Source organism: Oncorhynchus nerka, linkage group LG5, assembly GCF_034236695.1.
Source record: "Oncorhynchus nerka isolate Pitt River linkage group LG5, Oner_Uvic_2.0, whole genome shotgun sequence".
Taxonomy (NCBI): Eukaryota; Metazoa; Chordata; class Actinopteri; order Salmoniformes; family Salmonidae; genus Oncorhynchus; species Oncorhynchus nerka.
Genome location: NC_088400.1, coordinates 23164928 through 23185475, shown reverse-complemented (window position 1 = coordinate 23185475; position 20548 = coordinate 23164928). Strand labels below are relative to the sequence as shown.

The 20548-nt window shown below is 43.7% G+C and overlaps 3 protein-coding genes across 9 annotated transcripts in view; 1 reads left to right on the top strand and 2 right to left on the bottom strand.

The window, feature by feature from the left end:
* Positions 1 to 6490, top strand: part of mtus1a (microtubule associated tumor suppressor 1a) — a 62986-nt gene extending 56496 nt beyond the window's left edge. For all 5 annotated transcript variants that reach the window (XM_029659393.2, XM_029659391.2, XM_029659392.2 and 2 more), the window contains 3 exons: positions 4142 to 4258; positions 4378 to 4475; positions 4594 to 6490. In XM_029659393.2, coding sequence (XP_029515253.2) covers positions 4142 to 4258; positions 4378 to 4475; positions 4594 to 4897 — 519 coding nt within the window. In that variant the 3' untranslated portion in view covers positions 4898 to 6490. The remainder of the gene's footprint in view (positions 1 to 4141; positions 4259 to 4377; positions 4476 to 4593) is intronic.
* Positions 6491 to 7151: 661 nt separating this feature from the next.
* pdgfrl (platelet-derived growth factor receptor-like) lies at positions 7152 to 16565 on the bottom strand. The gene is made up of 6 exons (XM_029659389.2): positions 16343 to 16565; positions 14573 to 14852; positions 14187 to 14338; positions 13727 to 14020; positions 12609 to 12745; positions 7152 to 8016 (listed from the first exon to the last, which is right to left on the bottom strand). The coding sequence occupies exons 1-6, from the start codon at positions 16398 to 16400 to the stop codon at positions 7828 to 7830; spliced, it is 1110 nt and encodes a 369-aa protein (XP_029515249.1). The 5' UTR covers positions 16401 to 16565; the 3' UTR covers positions 7152 to 7827.
* Positions 16566 to 16752: 187 nt separating this feature from the next.
* The window catches only part of slc7a2 (solute carrier family 7 member 2), a 67071-nt gene continuing 63275 nt past the window's right edge, over positions 16753 to 20548 (bottom strand). For all 3 annotated transcript variants that reach the window (XM_065018466.1, XM_029659387.2, XM_029659388.2), the window contains exon 12: positions 16753 to 20442. In XM_065018466.1, the coding sequence (XP_064874538.1) occupies positions 20312 to 20442 (131 nt within the window). In that variant the 3' untranslated portion in view covers positions 16753 to 20311. The remainder of the gene's footprint in view (positions 20443 to 20548) is intronic.

Genomic DNA, 20548 nt, shown 5'->3' with positions numbered 1-20548 from the left:
GGAAGGTTGAACACCAGACGGGCTGCGGCGTTCTGGATGAGTTGTAGGGGTTTAATGGCACAGGCAGGGAGCCCAGCCAACAGCGAGTTGCAGTAATCCAGACGGGAGATGACAAGTGCCTGGATTAGGACCTGCGCCGCTTCCTGTGTGAGGCAGGGTCGTACTCTGCGGATGTTGTAGAGCATGAACCTACAGGAACGGGCCACCGCCTTGATGTTATTTGAGAACGACAGGGTGTTGTCCAGGATCACGCCAAGGTTCTTAGCGCTCTGGGACGAGGACACAATGGAGTTGTCAACCGTGATGGCGAGATCATGGAACGGGCAGTCCTTCCCCGGGAGGAAGAGCAGCTCCGTCTTGCCGAGGTTCAGCTTGAGGTGATGATCCGTCATCCACACTGATATGTCTGCCAGACATGCAGAGATGCGATTCGCCACCTGGTCGTCAGAAGGGGGAAAGGAGAAGATTAATTGTGTGTCGTCTGCATAGCAATGATAGGAGAGACCATGTGAGGTTATGACAGAGCCAAGTGACTTGGTGTATAGCGAGAATAGGAGAGGGCCTAGAACAGAGCCCTGGGGACACCAGTGGTGAGAGCACGTGGTGAGGAGACGGATTCTCACCACGCCACCTGGTAGGAGCGACCTGTCAGGTAGGACGCAATCCAAGCGTGGGCCGCGCCGGAGATGCCCAACTCGGAGAGGGTGGAGAGGAGGATCTGATGGTTCACAGTATCGAATGCAGCCGATAGGTCTAGAAGGATGAGAGCAGAGGAGAGAGAGTTAGCTTTAGCAGTGCGGAGCGCCTCCGTGATACAGAGAAGAGCAGTCTCAGTTGAATGACTAGTCTTGAAACCTGACTGATTTGGATCAAGAAGGTCATTCTGAGAGAGATAGCGGGAGAGCTGGCCAAGGACGGCACGTTCAAGAGTTGGAGAGAAAAGAAAGAAGGGATACTGGTCTGTAGTTGTTGACATCGGAGGGATCGAGTGTAGGTTTTTTCAGAAGGGGTGCAACTCTCGCTCTCTTGAAGACGGGAGGGACGTAGCCAGCGGTCAGGGATGAGTTGATGAGCGAGGTGAGGTAAGGGAGAAGGTCACCGGAGATGGTCTGGAGAAGACTGGAATGGTAGTTTTGCAATGGAAGAATGTGCAAAGTAGAAATAATAATAATAATAATAATAATAAAAATAATGGGGTGCAAAGGAGCAAAATTAATAAATTAAATACAGTTGGGAAAGAGGTAGTTGTTTGGGCTAAATTATAGGTGGGCTATGTACAGGTGCAGTAATCTGTGAGCTGCTCTGACAGTTGGTGCTTAAAGCTAGTGAGAGAGATAAGTGTTTCCAGTTTCAGAGATTTTTGTAGTTCGTTCCAGTCATTGGCAGCAGAGAACTGGAAGGAGAGGCGGCAAAAGAAAGAATTGGTTTTGGGGGTGACTAGAGAGATATACCTGCTGGAGCGTGTGCTACAGGTGGGAGATGCTATGGTGACCAGCGAGCTGAGATAAGGGGGGACTTTACCTAGCAGGGTCTTGTAGATGACATGGAGCCAGTGGGTTTGGCGACGAGTATGAAGCGAGGGCCAGCCAACGAGAGCGTACAGGTCGCAATGGTGGGTAGTATATGGGGCTTTGGTGACAAAACGGATTACACTGTGATAGACTGCATCTTATTTGTTGAGTAGGGTATTGGAGGCTATTTTGTAAATGACATCGCCAAAGTCAAGGATTGGTAGGATGGTCAGTTTTACAAGGGTATGTTTGGCAGCATGAGTGAAGGATGCTTTGTTGCGAAATAGGAAGCCAATTCTAGATTTAACTTTGGATTGGAGATGTTTGATATGGGTCTGGAAGGAGAGTTTACAGTCTAACCAGACACCTAAGTATTTGTTGTTGTCCACGTATTCTAAGTCAGAGCCGTCCAGAGTAGTGATGTTGGACAGGCGGGTAGGTGCAGGTAGCATGCATTTAGTTTTACTTAACGATCATCACGTTGCTATTGGCCTGCTACTCAGGGCTCTATTGTCCCTCTAACTACTATGACATCAATGCAAATACAATTGAAAATCACATCAAACACGTATCCAAACAGTTTCATGCTTTTAAAACTCACCTCACTGTGATTGATCAATTTGAAGAAAGAAGTTAAACAGGTTAAACTGAGTGTAAAACATGGTTGTTGTGGATGTTGTTTCAAAGCCTGATACAATGAAATAGACAGCACTTTATAAGGTGATTCATTCAAAACACTTATATGCAAAAAAATGTAATAATGATTGTGCCGTTTATATACTGAACAAATAATTTAAAAAACGCAACATTTAAAGTGTTGGTCCCAGAAATGTTCCATAAGCACAAAAAGCTTATTTCTCTAGAATTTTGGGCACAAATGTGCTTACATCCCTGTTAGTGATTATTTCTCCTTTTGCCAAGATAATCTGTCCACCTGACAGGTGTGGCAAATCAAGAAGCTGATTAAACAGCATGGTCATTACACAGGTGTACCTTGTGCTGGGGGTCAATAAAAGGCCACTCTAAAATGTGCCATTTTGTCACGTAACACCAATGCCAAGTTTTGAGGGAGTGCAATTGGCATGCTGACTGCAGGAATGTCCACCGGAGCTGTTAGCTGACAATGTTAATGTTAATTTCTCTACCGTAAGCAGCCTCAAGTTTTTTTTTTGAGAATTTGGCAGTATGTCCACCCATGGCTGCGCCCTTGACCAGTCATGTGAAATCCATAGATTAGGGCCTAATGAATTTATTTCAGTTGACTGATTTCCTTATATGAGCTGTAACTCAGTAAAATAATTGACTTTGTTGCATGTTGTTTATTTTTGTTCCATATACAATACATAACCTACTGCATATTACACACAGCAGAAAAACATTTAAAAAACTGATTCAAGATGTCTTTGGCACATAATTGGCCTAGCCTATGCTCCAAAAATGGTTACAAATTAGTGATTGCCTTTGGGTGTGGACTGTATTATTATGCATACTGGATGGACCTTATGCTATTCTCCAAACGTTCTATTCATGAGTCTGGGAGAGAACTTATGGGCCTAGGCGATGCTGTTGGTTTATTGTGCAGGACGACTTACAGACGACTTACAGTTATAGTGAATTTTTATTTTTTATTAGCTTAGTAATATAGCTTTTTCTTTGCATATAATTAATAGGTTGACATTACCTTTAGCTACAGAATATCTCACCACTGTGCATTTCCATCTCTTTCTCTCTCTCCTTCATTCCTTACTCCAGTGTGCAGAGTGGCTGTCAACAGTTTAATGAAAATATTTAATTTTCCTGAACAGCTATAACTTTGTTTCACAAAATGAAGCACTGGGTAGCTGCAGGAACAGCGTTGGAGAGCCCATGTTATTCAGAGTTTGGGTGGAATATCACCTGTCGTGCAGTGAGGCTGCATGCTCCTTAAACAGTGATTGATGCTTGGAGTGAAATAACTGTAGTAGCCTTTCCTGCATAATAACTGAACACTGGAAATCAGTCTCCAGTCGCTATATGACGGGATACTTTTTAACCCTGTTCCTGACCATTTGATGGTGTATATTCAATTGATTTCTCAAATCCTGCGCACCTGCTCCAGAATGGGAAAAATATCCTTTACGTTTTGTTAAACAAAATTGAATTCTATAATGTTTCTTTAGACCTGCCTAAAATACATAATGGATGTATTGTGATGGTGTATACAGTTTAAATGTCAATGTCCCAAAGGCGGGCATCAGTGGCATGTATGCGACTTGTACGAGTGGAGGCCTGGAGATGCTAAACATGTTTATTTTAAATAACGGTCAATGTCATGACCGCCACAGCCCTATGTGTTGGCATGTATGTGTTGCTAGGGCTTACACAGTGGGGTGTTTTTGTCACCTAGGTGTGTTACCCTCTGTTGATTTTGTTCATGGATTTAGGGTTGAATGAGTTATGGGAAGAGGTTAGCCTCATCTGGAATTATCACACTCATTCAGACCACCCTGTTCCAGAAGGACTCCCTGTATTTGGAGCAGGGGCTGGAGAGCCTCAGTGTGGTGCTGAATATCAAGAACAAACGGCTGCATGAACAGAACCACAAACTGATGCAGAACAGTGTTACTCACCCTCTTTTTGTGCTGTTCCAGAAGGACTCCCACACCCTGTATCTGGAACAGGAACTGGAGAGCCTCAAGGTAGTGCTGGATATCAAGAACAAACAGCTGCACCAACAGGACCACAAACTGATGCAGATGGCCAAAATGGTGAGCACCATAGATACCACACCCACTCACTGTTAATGACATATAGTTCAGACATACATTTTAAGACCGAAGCTTTTTTGATTTAGTCTTGCGTTTTTAATATTTTGGATTTTTTGTAGACGGAGAAAAGTGTTAAGCTGGACGAATGCCTTAAAAAAGTTCAGCAGGAGAATGAGGATCTGAAAGCCCGCATGGACAGACATGCTGCTCTGTCGAGGTAAAACAACCTTATGTACTCCTGTAGTCTTAAGTCAGCCTGGGAATGGGTGTCTATGGGCTTCTATGTATCCGGGTGTTTTTTGCTCTCTAACTCCTGTCTTGACACCGCTTTCCAGACAACTGTCCACAGAGCAGGCGGTGCTGCAGGAGTCTCTCCACAAGGAATCAAAGGTGAACAAGCGTCTGTCTATGGAGAATGAGGAGCTCATCTGGAAGCTGCACAATGGGGACCCAGGCAGCCCCCACAAGCTGTCCCCCACCTCCCCCTCCCACCATTCCCTCGGCCTCCAATCACCTCGCAGCTCTGCCGTCTTCACCAGCCCCATCCAATCACCTCGCAGCTCTGCCGTCTTCACCAGCCCCATCCAATCACCTCGCAGCTCTGCAGTCTTCTCCAGCCCTCCAGTCTCACCCAGATAACAGCACCCCACCGCTTCCAGGAAGCAGATTCTTTCTCTCCTCTGATTGGACTGGGTCCAGGAAGCAGCCTCTCTCGCTCCTTTCTGTTTGGACCGAGTCAACCCTCCGTACTTAAGAGCTATATTAGCTGACCGGGATTGCCGCATGTCATCCAGAGATGGCTACAATATCCCTGAATGGCTCTACTTTCTGTTGACACTTACTACAGATCAATGACTCTATGAGAAAAGACTGTTGCACAGAAGCACTTACTGAGTGAGACCGCCTCTTGTTCTTTCTGCCTTGTCTGATATTATAGGACATCAGCCATAGGGTTAGGGTTATTATAGGACATCAGCCATAGGGTTAGGGTTATTATAGGACATCAGCCATAGGGTTAGGGTTATTATAGGACATCAGCCATAGGGTTAGGGTTATTATAGGACATCAGCCATAGGGTTAGGGTTATTATAGGACATCAGGGGGTTAGGGTTATTATAGGACATCAGGGGGTTAGGGTTATTATAGGACATCAGGGGGTTAGGGTTATTATAGGACATCAGGGGGTTAGGGTTATTATAGGACATCAGGGGGTTAGGGTTATTATAGGACATCAGGGGGTTAGGGTTATTATAGGACATCAGAGGGTTAGGGTTATTATAGGACATCTCAGGACTATATAATGAGACACTATTTTTGTTACTCTTTCTCGTGGTCAGCAAAAGCGTGTTGCTGGTTTTCCCTCTGAAGACACACACCAGTGCTATGGGAAAGAGTGCTGTGGTGCTGGTGGCCAAAGGCAGACCTGTGTGTTGACTGACTGGGAATATGCTCTGCTCCTGTCTGTCATAATATTGCTATGAGAATCAGCACGGCTAGGAATCCAAAAATAACATTGAATCTCCTCCTTTGATTTGGAAATCAAACATGAATCCTGTAATCTGTATATTAATTGATGAAAATTAGGTAAACATAAACCCTTGTACAACACATACTACTCAATAACATTGTGTTCACTCCTCATAGATCATTCATGAATGCTTTCACTGCAGGAACTTTGCTTTCAGTGATTCATGCACCACATGCTACATGCAATTGTCTTCATAAACTGGATATTAGCAATCATTTCCTGTGTTTTTAAAAGGTTAATGGCGTTTCCATGGTAATTAATGGGCGTCCTGGGCTTCCGAACTGTACTTTTTTTTCCCTGTTATTACCCGTCTACTGGTTATATAGACTTCTAACTGTTCAGTTCTACAGGTTATATAGACCTCTAACTGTTCAGTTAGGTTTCCTGATGACTCAAAGCTGTGTTTTTAATGTTCGTTGGTTTGTTTGACCATGGGACCAATTCAAATAAATGTTTGCATGTTTGATGACCTGTTATCTAGCACCCCTCCCTCATCCAATCCTCCTACTACAGCTTTAAAATGGGGGGTCTTTACAAAGATGTCACTAAGGTTAAAATGCAAGAAGAAGAAGCTAAGCGTGATGGACGTGTTTTGGATATGTCACAAATTAGTACCTGTTTGGATGTGGAGATTACTGGTGTTGAAAAAACTGTTTAATATATGCAATTAATAAAGTCCTATTATGAAATCGAAAGCAGATATATATTTATGGTGATGTATTCTGTTTCTTACTTGGTTGGTAGATGAAACTAGATTTTGTGTACAATTACCTCAACACTGCTTAGCTCGGTATACTGAACAAAAATGTTAACGCGACATGCAACAATTTCAATGATTTTACTGCGTTACAATTCATTCGGCCCTAATCTATGGATTTCACATCGGTGGGCCTGGGAAGGCACAGGCCCACCCACTGGGTAGCCAGGACCAGCCAATCAGAATGAGTTTTTCCCCACAAAAAAAGGCTTTATTGCAGACATACTCCTCAGTTTCATCAGCTGTGTCTGGCTGGCTGGTCTCAGACGATCCCGCAGGTGAAGAAACTGGATGTGGAGGTCCAGGGCTGGTTGGACATGCTACCAAATTAAAATGCTGTTGTAAGTGGCTTATGGTAGAGAAATTAACATGAAATTCTCTGGCAACAGCTCGGGTGGCGGCTCCTGCACACTCAAACTTGAGACATCTGTGGTGTTGTGTGACAAGTGGGCTTTTGTCCCCAGCACAAGGTGCACCTGTGTAATGAACATGCTGTTTAATCAGCTTCTTGATAAACCACACCTGTCAGGTGGATGGATTATCTTGGCAAAGGAGAAATGCAAACAAATTTGTGCACATAATTTGAGCAAAATAAGATTGTGTGTATGGAACATTTCTGGGATCTTTTATTTCAGCTCATGAAACCAACAATTTAAATGTTCAGTACAGCTCATTCTAAGAGACCGCAACAGCCTAGTGCGTTTCTGTTGAGAGAGAGGTGGAAATGCAGTACGTGTGTTATACTGGACTAAAATAAGATCTGGGCCTGCAATTCACATTCCACATACGGAGTCCATTAGGAGTGAGGCAGGGCACACGGTTTCTATTCCTTCCCCTTCACACCAGAGAGAGGGAGCAGAGGCTTCTCTCACATGACGGTTTTCCTTTTAGACTTATCAAATCCCCCAACAAAGCATCCAATATTGTAAAATGTCTTTCCCCACAGAAGGGAAAGATGTGTGCCCAGGAAGAGCTTCACCATACATACATCATAGAGGAGGTAAATGTATGAAGATATCTTTAATGTCCTCCGAGACATTGAGTAAATGTGCATCTACATAAGCTGGATACATTAATATTTCTAAATGGATATTTACACAGATTTTTACTGGATAACAGCTAGTCAAACTGACACTGGTTTTTAGTGTACTAGCTCAACGAGTATACTTCCTGTGCTAGCCTTATTGGTCAATCAACCTCAGCAAAGTGGCAAACATATAGTTGAAACCTACACAAGCTGCAAGAGGCCTATTGTTGCCTATACAGGTTATGTGTTATTTGTGGCTAGTTAGAGTGGACGCTGGTGGCCACAGCGGTCTCCCCACGCTTGTTCTTGGCTCTGCATATGTATCTTCCAAAGTCGATGGTCTCCAGGTCATCAACGGCTATGACGCTCTGGGAGATGCGGGTGGTGTGTCCCATTCCTCTGTTGATCAGCCTCCACGAATCACGCACACTAACAGGACGGAGGTTCTGAACAGAGCACAGAAAGAGAGGACTAGCTCATACTATAGCTCCCAAAGGAGCTTGATTTGACTCATTTTCCAGGAGAATGGTAACAAGGGAGGGTGAAATGTGGAGTGTGGAATGATTTATGTTTTTTTTTTCTTTTTTTCCTTTAACTAGAAAGTCACAATTAAAGCAGCCATCTGCTGTTGAAACAATAAGAAAGCGGACACCCCACCCGTCTCTAAAAAGTTTAGGGATGAGACTGTAGAAATGTAACCACTCAAATGTATAGACCGAGCTATGACCATCCATGATATCAAAATGATAGTTTTAACCAGGGGCACAACTTTGCTTATAGAAGTGGTGTGGGACGACATAAATACCAAGTGCATTCGGAAAGTAATTCAGACCCCTGGACTTTTTCCACATTTTGTTACTTTACAGCCTTATTCCAAAATGGATTAAATAAATAAAAATGTCCTCAATCTACACACAATACCCCATAATGACAAAGTGGAAACAGGTTTTTACAAATTTTTGCAAATGTATTAAAAATAAAAACAGCGATACCTTATTTACACAACTATTCATATCCTTTGCCATGAGACTCAAAATTGATCTCAGGTGCATCCTGTTTCCATTGATCATTCTTGAGATGTTTCTACAACTTGATTGAAGTCCATCTGTGGTAAATTCAATTGATTGGTCATGATTTATGATTTCTGCCTGTGCCATTAAACCCCTACAACTCATCCAGAACGCCGCAGCCCGTCTGGTGTTCAACCTTCCCAAGTTCTCTCACGTCACCCCGCTCCTCCGCTCTCTCCACTGGCTTCCAGTTGAAGCTCGCATCCGCTACAAGACCATGGTGCTTGCCTACGGAGCTGTGAGGGGAACGGCACCTCAGTACCTCCAGGCTCTGATCAGGCCCTACACCCAAACAAGGGCTCTGCGTTCATCCACCTCTGGCCTGCTCGCCTCCCTACCACTGAGGAAGTACAGTTCCCGCGCAGCCCAGTCAAAACTGTTCGCTGCTCTGGCCCCCCAATGGTGGAACAAACTCCCTCACGACGCCAGGACAGCGGAGTCAATCACCACCTTCCGGAGACACCTGAAACCCCACCTCTTTCAGGAATACCTAGGATAGGATAAAGTAATCCTTCTCACCCCCCTTAAAATATTTAGATGCACTATTGTAAAGTGGCTGTTCCACTGGATGTCTTAAGGTGAACGCACCAATTTGTAAGTCGCTCTGGATAAGAGCGTCTGCTAAATGACATAAATGTAAATGTAAATTTAGAAAGGCACACACCTGTCTATATAAGGTCCCACAGTTGACAGTGCATGTCAGAGCAAAAACCAAGCCATGAGGTTGAAGGAATTGGCTGTAGAGCTCCGAGATAGGATTGAGTCGAGGCACAGATTTGGGGAAGGGTATCAAAAAATGTCTACAGCATTGAAGGTCCCCAAGAACACAGTGGCCGCCAACATTCTTAAATGGAAGAAGTTTGGAACCACCAAGACTCTTCCTAGAGCTGGCCGTGCGGCCAAACTGAGCAATCGGGGGAGAAGGGCCTTGGTCAGGGAGGTGACCAAGAACCTGATGGTCACTCTGACAGAGCTCCAGAGTTCCTCTGTGGATGGGAGAACTTCCAGAAGGACAAGCGTCTCTGCAGCACTCCAACAATCAGGCCTTTATAGTAGAGTGGCCACACGGAAGCCACTCCTCAGTAAAAGGCACATGACAGCCCGCTTGGAGTTTGCCAAAAGTCACCTAAAGGACTCAGACAATGAGAAACAAGATTCTTTGGTCTGATGAAACCAAGATTGAACTCTTTGGCCTGAATGCCAAGCGTCACATCTGGAGGAAACCTGACACCATCACTATGGTGAAGCATGGTGGTGGAAGCATCATGCTATGGGGATGTTTTTCAGCAGCGGGGACTGGGAGACTAGTCAGGATCAAGGAAAAGATGAATGGAGCAAAGTACAGAGAGCTCCTTAATGAAAGCCTGCTCCAGAGTGCTCAGGTCCTCAGACTGAAGCGAAGGTTGACCTTCCAACAGGACAATGACCCTAAGCACACAGCCAAGACAACGTAGTAGTGGCTTCGGGACAAGTCCCTGAATGCCCTTGAGTGGCCCAGCCAGAGCCCGGCCTTGAACCCAATCAAACATCTCTGGAGAGACTTAAAAATAGCTGTGCAGCGACGCTCCCCATCCAACCTGACAGAGCTTGAGAGGATCTGCAGCGAGGAATGAGAGAAACTTCCCAAAAACAGGTGTGCCAAACTTGCAGCATCACACCCAAGAAGACTCGAGGCTGTAATTGCTGTGAAAGGTGCTTCAACAAAGTACTGAGTAAAGGGTCTGAATAATTAACTAAATGTGATATCAGGTTTTTTTTTATACACTTGCAAACATTTCTAAAAAACTGTTTTTGCTTTGTCATAAGGTATTGTGTGTAGATTGATGAGGGAAATAAACTATTTAATCAATTATATAATATGGTTGAAATGTAACAAAAGGTGGAAAAAGTCAAGGGTTCTGAATATTTTCTGTATGCACCGTGTGCATATATACTCTGCTCAAAAAAATAAAGGGAACACTAAAATAACACATCCTAGATCTGAATGAATGAAATATTCTTATTAAATACTTTTTTCTTTACATAGTTGAATGTGCTGACAACAAAATCACACATAAATTATCAATGGAAATCAAATTTATCAACCCATGGAGGTCTGGATTTGGAGTCACACTCAAAATTCAAGTGGAAAACCATACTACAGGCTGATCCAACTTTGATGTAATGTCCTTAAAACAAGTCTAAATGAGGCTCAGTAGTGTGTGTGGCCTCCTCATGCCTGTATGACCTCCCTACAATGCCTGGGCATGCTCCTGATGAGGTGGCGGATGGTCTCCTGAGGGATCTCCTCCCAGACCTGGACGAAAGCATCCGCCAACTCCTGGACAGTCTGTGGTGCAACGTGGTGTTGGTGGATGGAGCGAGACATGATGTCCCAGATGTGCTCAATTGGATTCAGGTCTGGGGAGCAGGCGGGCCAGTCCATAGCATCAATGCCTTCCTCTTGCAGGAACTGCTGACACACTCCAGCCACATGAGGTCTAGCATTGTCTTGCATTAGGAGGAACCCAGGGCCAACCGCACCAGCATATGGTCTCACAAGGCTTCTGAGGATCTCATCTCGGTACCGAATGGCAGTCAGGCTACGTCTGGCGAGCACATGGAGGGCTGTGCGGCCCCCCAAAGAAATGCCACCCCACACCATGACTGACCCACCGCCAAACCGGTCATGCTGGAGGATGTTGCAGGCAGCAGAATGTTCTCCACGGCGTCTCCAGACTCTGTCACGTCTGTCACGTGCTCAGTGGGAACCTGCTTTCATCTGTGAAGAGCACAGGGCGCCAGTGGCGAATTTGCCAATCTTGGTGTTCTCTGGCAAATGCCAAACGTCCTGCACAGTGTTGGGCTGTAAGCACAACCCCCACCTGTGGACGTCGGGCCCTCATACCACCCTCATGGAGTCTGTTTCTGACCGTTTGAGCAGACACATGCACATTTGTGGCCTGCTGGAGGTCATTTTGCAGGGCTCTGGCAGTGTTCCTCCTTACAAAAAGGCGGAGGTAGCGGTCCTGCTGCTGGGTTGTTGCCCTCCTACGCCTCCTCTACGTCTCCTGATGTACTGGCCTGTCTCCTGGTAGCGCCTCCATGCTCTGGACACTACGCTGACAGACACAGCAAACCTTCTTGCCACAGCTCGCATTGATGTGCCATCCTGGATGAGCTGCACTACCTGAGCCACTTGTGTGGGTTGTAGACTCCGTCTCATGCTACCACTAGAGTGAAAGGACCGCCAGCATTCAAAAGTGACCAAAACATCAGCCAGGAAGCATAGGAACTGAGAAGTGGTCTGTGGTCACCACCTGCAGAACCACTGCTTTATTGGGGGTTTCTTGCTAATTGCCTATAATTTCCACCTGTTGTCTATTCCATTTGCACAACAGCATGTGACATTTTTTGTCAATCAGTGTTGCTTCCTAAGTGGACAGTTTGATTTCACAGAAGTGTGATTGACTTGGAGTTACATTGTGTTGTTTAAGTGTTCCCTTTATTTTTTTGAGCAGTGTATATATCCAGTCGAATAAACACTCCAAACAGCCTACCCGACCATTCGGAGGCATTCGCATGGTCCTAAGCACACTGTTTCCTTGTTTTGTATCACATTCCAATTATAAAACTGGGGGGGACAAAAATGCAATTTCAGAATGTGGGGGGTGGCACGTCCCCCCGTCCCCATTAAAAGTTGCGTCCCTGGTTTTAACAATATTTTGAGGCTATATAGTATTTGTTTACATTTACTTTGTTTGCAAACATTGGAATAAAACAACCTTATACTTTGGGTTCTGAAGGGGTACGACAGTTGAACTAAGCATATGAGTCATAAGTTATATTCTTCAATGGATACATATCAATTTAAGTCCAAAAATGGATGTAGCAACTGCAGATTTCCCTTTGTCAGGCTACGTCTCACAAGCTGAAGAGATGAAACATCTAGATCAAGCATCTCTGAGAAACAGTGACATCCAGTTTACCTGGCCAGGATAGGTCCATGTGAAGGTGACGTCCATCTCTGGCTCTCCCAGGACAGTACAGGTGATGTTGATGTTGTCTCCTCCCCTCGCAGAGGAAAGGGACGCTTCAATGGTAACGTATGGTGGGCCACTGGGCACTGCCAACAGAGTTAAGGAAGGACAAACCACAGAATTAAATAGGACATTTGTTATAGGATCTGTATGGGACAAACAGTTTTATTGACCAGGTGCTGTTCAGATGGCTACGTGGTTATAGCTGTCACTGACTGTTTTAAGATGGAATACATTTCTAGTGGACAGCAAGGATTGGAAACATACTTTCTTGGTCGACCTCCACCTAAACCTTAATACTGTTCTCTCCGCCTTCCTGTCAAAACTGAAGTGAGAGATTGATATCACCAGTTTTTCAGCGATCGGATAGGATTAAATACATAGAAATATAATGAATAGAACTGCTGTATCATTGTCTTGAATGTGGTTCTATTCATTCGATTTCTATGGATTTAATCCTATCTGATTGCAAAAATCCGATCAGATAACTTTTTTTAAACTCGGTCCTGAACCACACAGTTTCCATTTCATAAATTCACCACTGATCCATCCCACTTAAAGCAGCCAAAGTGGGTTAATGTTTCCACTGCAGTAGGCACAGGTCCACTTAAACATCGAGCCCTACAGTGGAACAGCCTTTTGATATCACACTCTAAATACTCTCTATTCCTGGAAGCTGATGACACACATCAGATCAAGTATGGGTCCCAAATGGCACCCCTTTTCCCTTTAGTCCACTACTTTTGACCAGGGCCCCTAGTAGACAGCAGCAGAGCTGATTCATAACTGTGTAAAAGGGTCTCAGATAGAGGTAGACTTCTAATCAACTATTGTGTTAATAGTTAATTGCCTTTGCCTGTCAGTTATTGCTTTAAGTCATTCAAATTTGATACAGAGATGGGTACTCCGATGCTATAATATAGATGTGCATTTTGTTTTTACTTTACTTTTACTAATGTTAACGTGATCACTAGTATTGTGATTTGACAACAAATGTTCCATATTGTGATATATTGAAAACCAATGTTTTTGTTATGTGTGATGGTGCACGGTTGCTAGGTTCCTACCCTCCACGTAAAGCAGCTGGTACTTTGTGGAGATCTGTGGGATGGCCTTGGTCACAGCCTTACAGTAAAACACTCCCTGGTGCTCTGGACTGGGCTTCTGGAGGATGAAGCCCTTGGTTGGGTCGTAGGAGATCAGTGTCCCGTCCACTTCCATCTCTTCTGGGGGGACCTCTCTGTGCAGGGACACCTTGGCCAGCGGACTGGTCACACGACATGGGATAACAGCAGTCCTGTCCGGACGCAGGTAGACAATCTCAAAGTGGATGGTGGAGGGGACGAAGAGATCATCCTTGTCTGATTGGAGGGGAAGGGGGGACGAGGGTAGAGATGATTTGAAGTAAAGAATTTGAATATACAATACGAGGGGATTAGTCTGAATGGAGGCGATTGAAATAACATGTTTTGTGTTAGGTTGATGAAGTATAAATAGGTTTTACAGTAGTAAAGGGACCCTGCTCACCTGGGAAGTAGATATAAGTCCTGGAGGTGCGGTCGGGGTCTTTGAGACACTCCGATCCGTCACACAGTGTGACCCAGCAGCTGTACATCCCTGTGTCGGCAGCAGAGGGAGACGTCAGGATAAACTGGCTGTACTTGTCACTCTTCTTGATGCTGTATGGTGCGAGTGAATCAGATGGGGGACATTAACAATATTAATCATTGTTAGGTTACAATCAGCTGGAGGCATGGTGATGAGACAGAACAAGTCATCTGTTAATCAATGGATTCATCCCAAATAGCACCCTATTCCTTATATAGTGCACTACAAAGCCCTATGGGCCCTGGTCAAAATTAGTGCACTAAATATGGAATCAGGTTCCATTTGGGACGCAACCTTCAGGTCACCTGAGTCGGGAGTCATTGAAGGTGTCCAGGTAGATAGGGTAGGACCAGCCAATGTTACTGCCTTTACAACGCAGCTCTATGTTGTTACCAGGGCTGAGGCTCACGCTCTCTCCCAGCCTCAGGAAACGGCCCTTATCCAGGACCTGGGTCAGGATGGACTGCCCTCTTCCTCCTGCCTCCTTCTCCTTCAGTTTGGGGTAGCGAACCTTGGCCCGCTTGCCTCCAGGCCTGATGCGGTTCTCTCCCGCCTCCTTCCTACGATTGACCTGCTGGCAGGCACCTAAACCAACAGAGGGAGGGAGGTTAGAACAGTATTAACAGTGACCCACCCCAGCAGGCCTCCACATGCGTGTCAGAGTCCCACTGTGGAATGACACACCTCCACAGAGACAGACACAGATGCTACAAGTTAGCAAGTCTGACATGTTTGAGTTTCCTATTTTCGACTAGCATCTGAACACAGCAAAAGAGACAGTCAGAGTAGTAAGGAACAGTGCAGTGTTCCTATCTAGAAAGCTACTCAATAATATAACACACGGCTGTAACAACCGCAGAACAGGAAACATGGGAGTTTTCCTTGCTGCCACATGTCCAAACCTCAACAACTCCCATCTGTCTGCAGTATATTCTATTTGGTGTGATAAATAGTTTTGTATAAATTATGGATATGTGATTCTGTTATTTGAGTTAGTTTAATTCATGGGATATGGGGTATGTTCCAGACAAAACATATTACAGGTATATTTAGGGGAACAGATTTGTCAACAGCATAATAGTTCTGACTTTTGATGATATTTCAGCTCATTGTTTGTTTAATGTGTTCTGTATTGGACATTTGGAAAGCAGAGATCTCTAAAATGAAAAGCAGTTATGCTGAATAAACACTCATGCTCCGGAGTGGCGCAGCCTCAGTGCTTGAGGTGTCAAATCCAGACTGTATAACAATTATTCATGATTCATTCAGGATTATCTGTGGTAGCATCCACATTAGTGTAGAAGTGTTTAGAAACATGTTCTTATTTACAATAAAAGTAACTCCAAAATGACACAACTCATTATTTACCATTCATTTCTATTGGGCACAAAATAATCTGAAACACAACGAAAACAAACGGCAAATACATACAACAAATTTCTAGTCACAAGCTTGATATGAAGCCATAGCGTGCGCTGTTAGCGTGCGCTGTAAAGCCATAGCGTGCGCTGTTAGCGTGCGCTGTAAAGCCATAGCGTGCGCTGTAAAGCCATAGCGTGCGCAAAAAGTACTGTAATTTCTAAACGGTTCACCCGATATTGATGAAAAAACCCTCACATTAAAATTGATAGTCTGCACTTTAACCTCATAGTCGTATAATTTCAAAGTGCTGGAGTACAGAGCCAAAACAAACAAAAGTGTCTCTGTCCCAATACTTTTGGAGCTCACTGTACTTAATATGTATTGTTTGTTCAGGCCTTTTCCAGAGTGACCAAACACCACAGAAACTATTCTGTAAAAATTATGTTGCTATTGTGTCCAATCCTAAAATCACTGCTATCACTTTCTTACCCATTAGGGAAGTTATATTCAGACTATGCCTTTCCCCCTCACTGTTTAACTAAACGGCAACATCAACTCAGAAGTATGAGATTATCTAATCCCAAAGGCTGCTCTCCGATTACAGCAAAACAGTTATGGCGGAATCAACGGAAACCGCAGTGTATTCAGACTCAGGAAAACACACAAAGAAGAAGACATGGAGGAGAGACATGGAGGATCAGAAAGTTACTCACCATTTTGGAGCTCCAGCCAGAGTATGGCCAGAGTTAAAAGGACCCAGCAGGGCTTCATGGTGAGCAGACGCGAATGGGACTCGAGGAGCAGTGAGAGGGACCCAGCAGGAGAGATGTCAGACCTGGGTGCTACACTGCCTGGATCTCTGCTGGCTCCAGCAGCCCTGTTTAGATTAGATGAATATATCCATCCTCCTCAGTGGAATGAAGGAGAAGAGAAGAAAGGGGAATCTCTCTCCTCTCTCTCGACCTCTTGCTCTTTCTCTCTCTGTTAAAATGCATGCTCTGATGCCCTCTGGTGGGCTGGCGCGAACACGTATTTACAGTTTATAAAGGCCATTTAATGAGGAACACACAACCCTATTTGGGTTTTATTGAGAGAACCACAGATACATCTGGATGTCCAGACCCAAATTCGAAACCAAGTAGGTTTTTATTACCAATTATTAATACCAACCATTTACAACAGACAGACAAGCAGTTATATATCCTCCCCTCACTGAGTTACTGCAATGTCTGACAATGTGCAGAACACTCACAGAATACACTCTTGCATAAACTGATTTTATTAAAAAATACATTTATTGACAATAGTACAGTTAGTATAAACAATGTCAAAACCATGTCACTACATAATGGGTACATTTACAGGTGATCATTCTGTTGATATATTTATAAGCTACAACACTAGCTACATATGCCTGAACCCTGATCTAGGTCCCCTGGGACATAATGTGCTCTGCTCTTTTGTTCCACGTTTAATTTACCTAACTCAACTTAAATCGATCAAGTGAAATCAAATGTAAAAAATAATAATAATAATAATAATGCTTTTGCAGTAAATTATCATGACATGATATAGCATAACCTCAGCCAATTATCTTTCAAGAAGATCAAATGAAAATGTACATCAAAATCATCTAAACTAAGATTGTTCAGGAATTCTCAATACCGGAGGTTAAGGTGGAACTCTGAGATCATCATCATACCACAGGTGTAAATACCAGAGGTTAAGGTTGAACTCTGAGATCATCATCATACCACAGGTCTCAATACCAGAGGTTAAGGTGGAACTCTGAGATCATCATCATACCACAGATCTCAATACCAGAGGTTAAGGTGGAACTCTGAGATCATCATCATACCACAGGTCTCAATACCAGAGGTTAAGGTTGAACTCTGAGATCATCATCATACCACAGGTCTCAATACCAGAGGTTAAGGTTGAACTCTGAGATCATCATCATACCACAGGTCTCAATACCAGAGGTTAAGGTTGAACTCTGAGATCATCATCATACCACAGGTGTAAATACCAGAGGTTAAGGTTGAACTCTGAGATCATCATCATACCACAGGTCTCAATACCAGAGGTTAAGGTGGAACTCTGAGATCATCATCATACCACAGATCTCAATACCAGAGGTTAAGGTGGAACTCTGAGATCATCATCATACCACAGGTCTCAATACCAGAGGTTAAGGTGGAACTCTGAGATCATCATCATACCACAGGTCTCAATACCAGAGGTTAAGGTGGAACTCTGAGATCATCATCATACCACAGGTCTCAATACCAGAGGTTAAGGTGGAACTCTGAGATCATCATCATACCACAGATCTCAATACCAGAGGTTGAGGTGGAACTCTGAGATCATCATCATACCACAGGTCTCAATACCAGAGGTTAAGGTGGAACTCTGAGATCATCATCATACCACAGGTGTAATTACCAGAGGTTAAGGTGGAACTCTGAGATCATCATCATACCACAGGTCTCAATACCAGAGGTTGAGGTTGAACTCTGAGATCATCATCATACCACAGGTGTAAGAGCTCTATCAGTGGATTAACTGCAACTGAACACCCTAAAATACTTCCCTAACTAGGGTTGTAAAAATCTGGCAACTTCCCCAAAACTCCTAGGTATTTCAGAAATCCTAATTGGAGGATTTCCTGCTTATTCCCCCTTGATTCCAGGAATCTTTCAACAGGCATTTCTGGAAAACTTGGGAATTTGGGAAAAAATTACATGATTTTTGTCTCTGCTACTCCAAGAGAAGAATGTTAAAAAGCAATATCTCTCTCACTGCTCATCCATATCAAACCCCATAAATTGGTTGTGAAACCAAGGTAGAGTTACAAAGTAGACATAATAAACTTTTTGGACACAAAACGAGAGGAGGAGAGGGGAGGAGAACCTTTAAATACTGATCAAGCTCCGACTTGGAGTAGAATATTAATGCAAAAAAGCATGGACCATTTAAACACTGAAAGACCAGTTTAACTTAAATCTGTTGAATAATGTCATTAACTGTCACTTTCCCTGGGATATTATCCTGCAAAACATGTACGGTACATCTTATATGTGATGCTAAGAAACTATTCAGAAAACAGTGAAGGGACTAGCATCAAATGAGAAGGGCGACTCTAGGTGGCCTGTAGAGCATATTTTGTCAAGAAATGGCAAATTTCAAGACAGTCCAGTCCACCGTCTAGCAATAACAGACAAAAAAATGTCCCAAAGGACTTAAGAAGATATGTAACACTTGCACACAAAAAAATACAGCAATGCAGAAACGGTCTTTTGTACGGAATGTGATATCAAACACCGAACAAGCAATTCGCTTATTCACTCCACTTCCATTTCATACAATCTTCACGACACGATTGTAAAAACGATTATGACGGCAACACATCCAAGTAATCAGAATAGAACATTTATAAAGACTAGTTAAACTTGTGTTCGATTAGATCACCAACAACACCTGTTGCAAGAACATTAAGACAAGAAGTCAAATAGAGCACAAACTTAATCATTAGTACCATTATGGAAAACACACATCAGATGAACATTTCAGAAATACCATTCAACAGATAAACATTTCAGAAATACCATTCACCAACAGTTATATTATATTTGTGATTGTAATAAATTGATATGCACACATAAAATGATGCATGTGCATATATATATGCCAAGAATGAAATGAATATTCTGTGTGTGCATGTTAGTATGTCTGTTTACGTTTGTACAGAATGTACATTCAGAATGTGGCCACTATTTAGAAGCAAATGAATGGTTTAGTGTACATGTCATTAATCCTGGATAGAGTTAGTTTTAGAGTTAGTTTTTTCAGCAAGATTAGAAAATTGTCTGTGCTTCGCTAACAGGGTATTAATATTAGCATAGTGTGACCTACTGACCTTTCTACATGAAGACAATAGATTCCAACAGCAAACTTCCTGAATAAGCTGACTTACAGAAAAAGACATAGAAAGTTAGGCCAAAACCAAATACCAAGCCTTTCCACAGTTAGTCCATGACTGTAATTGTAATAGGAAATGCAAAACCTGTAATTTTCTGTCTTCTGTCTCTTCTTGTTGACTGTTGGAGATGCTTCCACACCTTTCTGACCAATCAGCCTTTCCTACTTGGTCACATCGTCATGGAGACGGACATCGATTTGATTTGATAATGAGCCCACCTCACTGCTCCAAGGCACATGATCATTAATACAGTATACTGCAGCTCCACTGGGAGAATGGCATGTGACTGAGGCACAGATGGCATGTAGCTGTATAAACAGATGTAGGATCTTAATTTGACCAGTATTGCCACAGCAAAATAATCCTGCAGCAACAGGATTTCAACATTTAGTCCATAATATTGCTTGATCGGTGGTTAGTTTATTAGCTGGCCAAAATTAGGCTACATGAAAAGTGCAATACTGTTAATATAACCATGTGTTAGTGTGGGATTTCAGGGAATTTATGTAAATCAAGAAGCTCATCTGCATTTCCTGCGGTTCAGGAAAATCCTCAGCAACAAAAGAGTGATCAAATTAAGATCCTACATCTGTAGTGTATTTAGGGATAGCTGCTGTGTGCATGTAGTGTGTCTGTGTCTTGCCTGGGGCAGGGGACACCAGGTGACCTTCTAGAGTCTGTGTGGATCCCTGATCTTTCTTTAACACTGGCTGGTCTTCTCTGGACCCTTGTTCTTCTTCTCCTGCTTGGCACGGCTGCTGAGGGAGTCCTGGAGCCTGCGCTGGCGCTCCACACTGTGCCACATTCCGTAGCCAAAGTAGATTAGGAAACCTGGAGGGAGGAAGACAGGGAGACCGAGAAGGCCTGGTTACAAAAGGGTTCCCCATCTGCAGGCCTGGGACGAGCCAGCAGGTGGACATCTAGATAGATTCACCGC

What these genes read in the sequence shown, in the direction of transcription:
- pdgfrl (XM_029659389.2), bottom strand. Translation starts at nt 16,400, where the DNA reads ATGAAGCCCTGCTGGGTCCTTTTAACTCTGGCCATACTCTGGCTGGAG. An exon ending in TTCAATGACTCCCGACTCAG is followed by an intron (nt 14,339 to 14,572) that starts GTGACCTGAAGG and finishes CGCACCATACAG; the next exon opens with CATCAAGAAGAGTGACAAGT. An exon ending in CCAGCTGCTTTACGTGGAGG is followed by an intron (nt 12,746 to 13,726) that starts GTAGGAACCTAG and finishes CTCTGTTGGCAG; the next exon opens with TGCCCAGTGGCCCACCATAC.